This window comes from Pteropus alecto, unplaced genomic scaffold, assembly GCF_000325575.1.
Source record: "Pteropus alecto unplaced genomic scaffold, ASM32557v1 scaffold49, whole genome shotgun sequence".
Lineage (NCBI taxonomy): Eukaryota > Metazoa > Chordata > Mammalia > Chiroptera > Pteropodidae > Pteropus > Pteropus alecto.
In genome coordinates, this window is record NW_006443131.1 from 2,436,264 (window position 1) to 2,444,680 (window position 8,417).

The 8,417-nt window shown below is 39.3% G+C and overlaps 1 protein-coding gene across 17 annotated transcripts in view; it reads right to left on the bottom strand.

The window, feature by feature from the left end:
- UBAP2L (ubiquitin associated protein 2 like) overlaps positions 1-8,417 on the bottom strand; it is a 39,944-nt gene that overhangs the window by 26,268 nt on the left and 5,259 nt on the right. For 10 of the 17 annotated variants that reach the window (XM_025040924.1, XM_025040925.1, XM_025040927.1 and 7 more), the window contains exons 3-9: positions 7,158-7,287; positions 5,827-5,904; positions 5,130-5,240; positions 1,721-1,922; positions 1,279-1,374; positions 838-883; positions 214-326 (exon numbers count right to left, since the gene is read on the bottom strand). In XM_025040924.1, coding sequence (XP_024896692.1) covers positions 214-326; positions 838-883; positions 1,279-1,374; positions 1,721-1,922; positions 5,130-5,240; positions 5,827-5,904; positions 7,158-7,247 — 736 coding nt within the window. In that variant the 5' untranslated portion in view covers positions 7,248-7,287. The remainder of the gene's footprint in view (positions 1-213; positions 327-837; positions 884-1,278; positions 1,375-1,720; positions 1,923-5,129; positions 5,241-5,826; positions 5,905-7,157; positions 7,288-8,417) is intronic. The other 7 variants (XM_015598331.2, XM_006923570.3, XM_006923569.3 and 4 more) reach the window with 2 other exon arrangements.

The following is an 8,417-nucleotide window of genomic DNA, read 5'->3' on the forward strand; positions in this document are numbered from 1 at the left end:
ATGAGAAATATCTATTTCATAAAATAGTGATGAAGATCAGGTGAAACAGCTAGTCTACTGTGCCCACAGGCACGAAGGAGGGAACACAGAGCACTTCGATCGCCATCCCTTTATTCCCATCTCTGCTTTTCCTCCACTTTTTTATGTGACTATAACCTCAAAAAAGTTATTCCTTAGGTTCCCAGAGGCAGGAAATAATAAACGGTCACTCACTCGTCCCATCATCTGGCTCGAAGTGGCCAGTGTTGTTCCACGTATTGCCGCTATTATTGCCATAGTTATCTTCAGTATTGGCTGGCTCTGCATAATCGGCTGGGTTAAAGGTTCTGGGGGCGGGGGAGGGGTTGAACAACAACAAAATAAAGCTTAAAGAGAGTCCCCGACACCTGAGCAGCACCAGCAAAAAATTAACTCAAAAAGGAGGGCAATAAGAATCCGGCCTCTCTCTCCTCGCACTAATCAATCATATAATCCTATATGCTATGCTGTCAACTTTGCCCACTCATAAGCCTACCTGAAATTTCATGGTATAATCTTAATTTATATCTACTATTTATTTTAGGTTAGGACAACAATAATCAAAACAAAATCCACATAAAGATTTTGGGAAGAAAGCAACTGTATGCAAATGAAACTATGAAATAAAATGATCCAGGTGGTAAACGCTTATCCCTAAAAAACAAGTCCTAAGTCTAGACATCTTTCTGATTACATTTTGGTTAAGGCTGCCTACTATTATCCTCAGGAAATCAGGATACTAACCACGCTAGAACGTTATGGTGATGCTTGGGGGAAAAAAAAAATTAAAGACTTTGACACTGGACCAAGGAAACTTACCCCATTCCTTGAGCAGAAAACCTTCCTCCCCGCCTACCGGAGCCACCTATGGAAAAAGAAAGAATATTTTAGTAAGTTGATACAAAACTACTTTGCCAACTAATGAGACAGCTATGGAATAGTATGGTTGATGTTGTTAGAAATCTTTGTCACTCTGTAGTACATTAGTTAATATAAAATAGTAGGATAATCATTACTATTGACAGACTGTTTCTCTCCTGATCAAATTGTTGGGTCCTCAAATATAGTCAGTAATAATAAAGACTTGAGGAAATGACATCCATCTTCTCCACACTGCCCACTTAGGAATCTCTAGAATTTGCATGACACTTCAACAATTCAAGAAACCAGACTCCATGTGAATCTGTTTCTAAATGTGAACCCCTACAAAACTAGTAAGAGTGCCTTGCCCCAATATCCAACCTACAATAAATTAATCACCTCTGCCTCGTCCGCGACCTCTTCGCCCTCTTTCTGTGCCTCTTCCAGAAGGCCCTCCACTCTTGGTGCCATCCAATCCATTTTCCTGACCCCGAACTAGGGAAAAAATAAACAAAATGAAACAGATGGCCAGAGCGGATTCAACAGAAGAGGTATGTACATGTGCTGGTGAGAAGACAAAGAAAATGAGCTGGAAGGATGGGATACAACTGTTACTAGGGGGACGGTGATGGACCACAACAGAGAGCTGTCCGTCAGACAACTTTACAAATCATTCCAGGGTAACCTCATGCCAAACTGGTGGCTGCTGCTAGAAAAGGCTGCATGTAAGAGATACCAAGTCTCAGAACAGACGATGGCAAGAAAAATCAAAAGGGTGATACAATGATTACAGGTCCAGCCTGGCAAGGCCCTGACACCCCTGAATCTAGACATTACTGACCCACAGCTGGTTTTGTTAAAGCCCCATGCATACACTCTCGTCCACGGCTGGCACCTCGCCCACGTCTTGGTGGCCCACCACGTCGCCGACTATAGTCTCTGTCCCGGTCTCGATTTTCTTTGCCTTCCTCGTTGGACTCCGTCTGGCCACCATCCTTCTGTCCTGAAACTCCCTTCTTCTTCCCGACCATCTCCCAGGAATGCTAAAGAAGAGCAGAGCATTCACATCTAATCAACAGGGATTGCTATCAGGAAAGCAGAGATAAAAGCGGGGACAACTGTTCACCGTTCTCCACTCAGCATCCATGTCTAAGACACTCCTTCCAGTTTACTTGTTTAAATGGAGGGTAGACAGAACCTCAAAACAAATTCTGTCACTGCAAAACTGAATTCCTTTTTGTAGGGGATGAGCTTCTAGCTAACAGACTCAGGGGTCACTTCTAAAAGGATCACAAGATCGCGATCTAGTTCAGTCACTTGGCATATCGGTCAAAGGACGAAGTGACTGGTCCCTAGCTTTCAAATGTGTTTCCTGAGCTGAAAAAACTAATTTCCTTTGGATTCAGTGACTCTCAAATTTTTATAGTCTATTCATGTGAAATAAACCAAAAAAGAAAAAAAGTTTCTAAAAGTTAACTTTAAATTCAGAATGAGTAAGCAGCATTCGACTTTTGGGCACATTCGCTAATCAAGCAACTCAAAATTTAGGAGGAAAACAACTATACCTACTACCCAGCTCCACCCTACCCCCCAATTTCCTTTACTTAAAAGAAGACCAAACAGCAGTCAGGAAGGCGCGGCTCTGGCGGCTCTGGTGCCGAGACATGCTGACTATAAGGAGCTTTACATTCTAGGTTTTATCCACTCTGTTCTCCCCTGTACCTCCTAAACTGATATAATCTAATTCAACTTTCCTCAAACACTATAATCTATGATTTATTCCAGACCGTAGAAAGGAAAATTTGTGGTAAGGAAAATGAGCCAAACAATCGGTCTTGCAAAACATTTATCCTTCAAGAAAATGAGATGAATGTTTTAAACGTACACATACCCTGATTTACACATATTTCTTCAGGAAATATGTACAAATAAAAGTTCCAAGACAAACACCAAGAATACAAACAAGGTATAATATGAAATTACTATTAATTTTCTCAGTTGATAAAAATACTGTGATCATATCAAAGAGTGTTCCTGAGTAGCCTTCTTTAAGGGAAGCATGCTCAAACATTTAGGAAATAAAGTATTATGATGCCTATAACTTACTTCCAAATAATTCCAAGTACCCACTAATGGATAAATAAACAAAATGGGGACACACACATATTAGATTATCCAGCCTTAAAGGAGTGGAATTCTGATATATGCCACAATATAAACCTTGAAAACATTATGCTAACTGAACTAAGACACAAAAGGACAAAAATTGCATGATTCTACTGATATGAGGTACCTCGAATAGGCAGATTCATAGATTCAGAAAATAGAAGAGGTTACCAGGAGCTGGCGGGAGGGAGAAACGGGGAGTTACTATTTAATGGATACAGAAAATCTGTTTTGGATTCAGCTTGGGAAATGAAAAATTTCTGGAAATAGATAGCACTGTTGGTGGCATAACTTTTTCAGTATACTTAATGCCACTAAATAATACACTTAAAAATGGTGCAAATGGTAAATTTTAAGTATACCGTTTATATTTAAGTTCAAAATAAATTTTTTTAATTATAGCCAAGATACATAAAATAGTCTAAAGTCTATAATAAATAGTTCGCAAAAGTAATAATTAAAGAAAAAAGATTAAGTATCCACCTAGGACTTGGCAGCTCCTTGCTGCCTACTCTTCCTACCCAAGCTGATTCTGCATTATAGCTGGTGAGCATTTTATGCTCACAGTAGCTTCAATTCTTAAGTTATAGTAACCCTACAACTAAATCTGCATCAGAAATCTTGGAAACCAGACTCAAAACAGTTAGCTTTCCTAGTGTTTACTAGCCTGTCTCAAAACCTGGCAAGTTTTAGAAACCTGTCACCTTCTTCCTCTAGAGTACACATCAGCTGCTGGCACCAGAGAGTTCTGTAAGAAAAGAGAATTACTAGGATCTTCTCAAAGGTATTGCCAGTTTTCTGATATGATCTCATCCACCCAAATACATCCAATATCCCAGCAGCTGACTTTCTTCCCACTGATTTCACCGGTAGCTGATTTATTTGTGGCATAAGCATACTTTTCTCCAGCTTATATTCTTTTTTGATACTGGAAGGTCAGACTTATAGCACTAGGCAGATGCCAGGTGAAACAAAATGTGACTTGTGAACAAAAATCAAGGCATTCACAAAGCACAAGTAATCCCACCTCTTCCAACCCCCCCAAAATCTTGAGACAATTACACTAAAATAAACTCAAAATGATCCAAAGGCACTGTTATCTTATTGCCTAAGCAGTAAGTTTCAAATAAAATAAAAAATGTAAAATCTAACCTAAGGCCACACTTTTAAGAGAAAAAGCCACAAATTTAAATTCAATGATTAAAAAACTGTCCCATGATTATTTCCATTGTCTTAAGGAAACTGACAAACCTGTAACATTTAGCTAAAGAGACACTGGAATACCAGTAGGCTGATCACTCTAAGTATGAACTCTGGCTATCTATCCCAACCTAAGGCCCTCAGTGTGAGACCAAGAAAATGGAAATGACCTCAAAATGATATACTGCTTATTAAAAAAAAAAATCAAGTTCTCTACTAAGCACTGCAGGAACATCCCAAAAGTTAGTAAGGCAGAATCCCTGTTAAAGGACTTATGATTTGGTACAGTGATAAGACAAACACAAAAATAAAGATTCTCATTAAATGGGAAGGAGAGGAAGAGGTGAAGGCAACTCTAAATTCTAGGGCAAGAGGTCCTGCGAGTTATCCCCCAACATCTCCAGGGATGGTCAACAGGCTATGAAGTTTCTCTGCTACCTCAACAGAAATAAGTCCACATGATGAAAAAGTATTATAAACTGTAAAGCTGACATCGATGGGACTGTCCTCAAATCGGACTCCAATAGTAACTTTGCTCAATAGCAATAAAACAAGTAAATGGAAGTCTCCCATGACTACTAACCAAGGCTATGAAACAGCACCTCTAATTCAGCGTAAGCCAGGGCTGAATACAGTCACTAGTCTGGAGTGAATAATTTATTCCAGGCCAATTAGAAGAGACTAATTTTATATTTTCCCGTTTGCTGTTCATGAATTTTAAGTATCTGCAACCTTCAGCAAACAATATCCAAGGTAGTTCCCAGTTCTATTTGGAGGACAAGGTACTCTGCTTTAAACTGAGTTTCCCCACTGGCTATTTTGTGTAACCTTTCTAGTCTCTCGGCCAGGGACCCACTTTCTAGAACACTTTATCGGCACTCTACCGTATCTGGGTTTCCTTCCAGCAGTACATTGATGGCTCTGTTGACATCTCCATTGCAGTCATGCAAAGCAATGACACATTCATCCTGGTTCTTGCCTGTGATATCAATCAACTGAAAGAGAAAGATCAGCAGCGATCATGAACAAGCCTGCACTCCCCACAAAAGAAAACTAGGTGAAGAACAGAAAAAGAGAAGAAACACCAGCTGTGTTTGAAAGAACCAGGCTTTAAAAAGCAAAACATGCAGAACTTGGTGTCATAGTTCCAAAAGCAAAATATTAACACCTGTCATCAAAAATGGGGTCAAAAGGACTTACAAACAAAGCAATCGAACAATAAGCATCTAAGAGACTCAAACTCAGAAACACACAGGCTTCAGCATACTGTGAATTGCCACATTTCTTTGATGCCACAACTACTCAAAGGTGCTATTAAAGTGGCACTAACAATGTCATTCATTCATTCATTAAACAGGAAGTTAAAATGAAGACAAAACCTTTTCGAACGAGGTATCTGTCCTAAAGGATAGAGTAAATCAGACGATAAAAGCATCTATTAGCCTAACTTATCCTATTTCAGGCCACAATTCCTTTAATCTCTACAGCAGAAAGCAGGCTGGTAGGCACCTATGCTAGTTAACTACGCTTTAACCCTGATGCCCTTTGCCATAGCTTACAGCAAATCAGCAATGTACTCACTTGTTTCACTTTTTCCTCAAAGTCAGCATCGTTATGGTCCGAAATCATCTGTGCAAGTCGAATTTGTTCTGCAGTGGCCTAAAAAGGGAGACAAGTTCAAGAAAGCATGATCGACAAGCAATAGTTTAGAAAATAAGAGGGACCTATGCAGTCAACAGCCCACCCACCTCCCACCCCAACTTCCTTCTCCTTGTTACAAATGACCAATAAGACTTACACCGTTTAATATGCTTCAATCAGCAAAATGACAAAAAACAAAGAGTAAAGTTGCCACTATCTCACTCTACAATCCCTAAAAAGCAAGAAGCTTTCCCGTCACTGTTTCCTGTCAAAGAGGCTTTCATGTTGGGATCACAACACAACTTTGAAACATCTGCACCTTAATTCACACTAATATATTTGCAAAGTCATATGTAAATCCTGTTCCCGTTTCTGCAATAACCAATGCCACCCTCTTACTCCTAGGACTGCGAAAACCATAAGGTTTAGTCTGAGGACAGACTCAGCACATCTTCTGAGTATCCAGTGTGTGTTTGTAGACACCACAAATTCTGCTGTCTCAACTGAGACAACTAAAGTACTCATGTACTAAAATTCTGCTAGAAATTCACTTAGGAGAAGTAAAAGAATGAATGTGAGAGAAGTTCTAGTCTTACAGCTTCAATTTATCTGACCATAATCAAATGGGAAGTTAATTCATTCACGTTAGGTACCAACCAACGCTACACAAGAAAACAGATCCTATCTAAATCAAACTTAAGAAACAAAACAAAAGCTTCAGTACCCAGGAGGCTAATTTACTCCTTAAAACTGAGCAATAAATACTCTAGGGTGTCTCATTTGTTAATTTTGATGAAACACAGTAAAGATGCTAACTCCTCATGGAAAAGGAAAAATCAGATTAGGCCTCAATGAGACCAGAGAGAAAGATAAAAAATAAGTTAGGAAAAGAAGAGCAGAGGAAAGGGGAAAGGTGGCAAGACGAAGGTGGACTAGAGAGATGTCAAGGTGGAAAGTCTAGGAAGTAAGAAATGTGTTGCTAAAACGACCCAGATGAAAGAAGGGAAAGGCTCTCTTAGAGATACAAAGCACGAGACCCATACTTTCCAAGCTTCATAATTCAGCATCAAACAATAAAAAGTACACTGCATCACACAACGTCATTAACAGCTATCAGAGCCCAAGTGAAAAGAGGCAAGGACTAGAAAATAAGAATAAAGAAAGCAAATCAATGATCCAAAGCACAAAACGATGGTGCGCTGGATAGAAACCAGTTATCAACCAGCAAGGCTACCCATGGGTCCGCAGCTCCAGATCCCTCGGTTCTTTACCTGTGGCCGCTGCTTGTGCTGTGTCTGGTTTTGGTTTTGAGGCTGTTCCCAGTTTCCCCGGGCTCGGTTAGTGCCCACCGATGTCATCATTTACAGTATATACAAATAACAGTATTTACAAGGTAGAATACTGAAAGATTAAAAAGAACAAGATGTTAAATGTGGGCAAAATGTTGTCCACCTCTTTCATCAGCACCGTCACCACTTTCATTTCCGCGAAGAAACAAACCAAGAGGATTCTCCTGTTCAGACATATTTAGTCTCATAAATTCCTTATGGAACTATGGCTATTAATCCATTTTCTGTATAACAAAAAATGTACAAAGCATGTGTTAATGTTTTTATCTTTTTCTAAGTTATGGGCATAGTTTGGTTGCTAGTCTCCTGTAAGCAAGTTTTATTGTTTTGCTATCTCAACAGTAAGCAAAACAATATTAATAATCAAAAAGCCTTCTATATAGGTGAAAATATCTGAAGTCCCTTCTACAGAAGGAAAGATAATCAGAAAAGCCTGGAAACAACTAATCCAGGAAGGGGATTAGTCTGTACTCCAAACAACAAAAAAAATTTACACACTGTACTCAATCCACCTGTGAAAACAGCCTTACCTGCCTTACAACCGTTTAACATAAGTTGCATGTGACCATCCTTTGGAAAAAAACAAGCCCAAGTCTAGCCTCTTCCTCCCTTAAATTTCTGTCTCTCAGCATTCTGTGGGGGCTTACATTGCCTTCCACAACTCATGTAGTAACTCCAGTGACTACCCAGACTCTCAGTTCCCTAGATAATTCCATCACACTGCTTTTGCAGCGGCCTGTTGTTCCCCTAATCCACAGTTCCAAGAAATCAGAATTGCAATTACCCTCCACCACTCACCTTAATATACAGAGAATCCCAAATGTGCCCCAAACCCAAAGCAACCTAGCACAAAGTTTTATTTGGAAGAAATCATTTTAAACCTGAAACATCATTGTTGGACAAGACGACTTTGTTGAGTCCTTAAAGAGACACAGAACACACAGGAGCTTTCCCCAAACCAGAACAGTTTTTTGTTATATCACTTCTAACAAGCAAGGATTCTACTGAATTTAAGTCCCTTAATTCACACTGCTTTATAATGCAATCTTGGCTGCTGCATTTAATAAAGAAAACATTCATCATGTGATGAAGTACTCAAAATAAAGTTTCTTTGCATTGTCTTATTCCCTTCCAAAAAGTATAAATTTATATCTTTATGCTCTGTATTTAATTTTTTTTTTT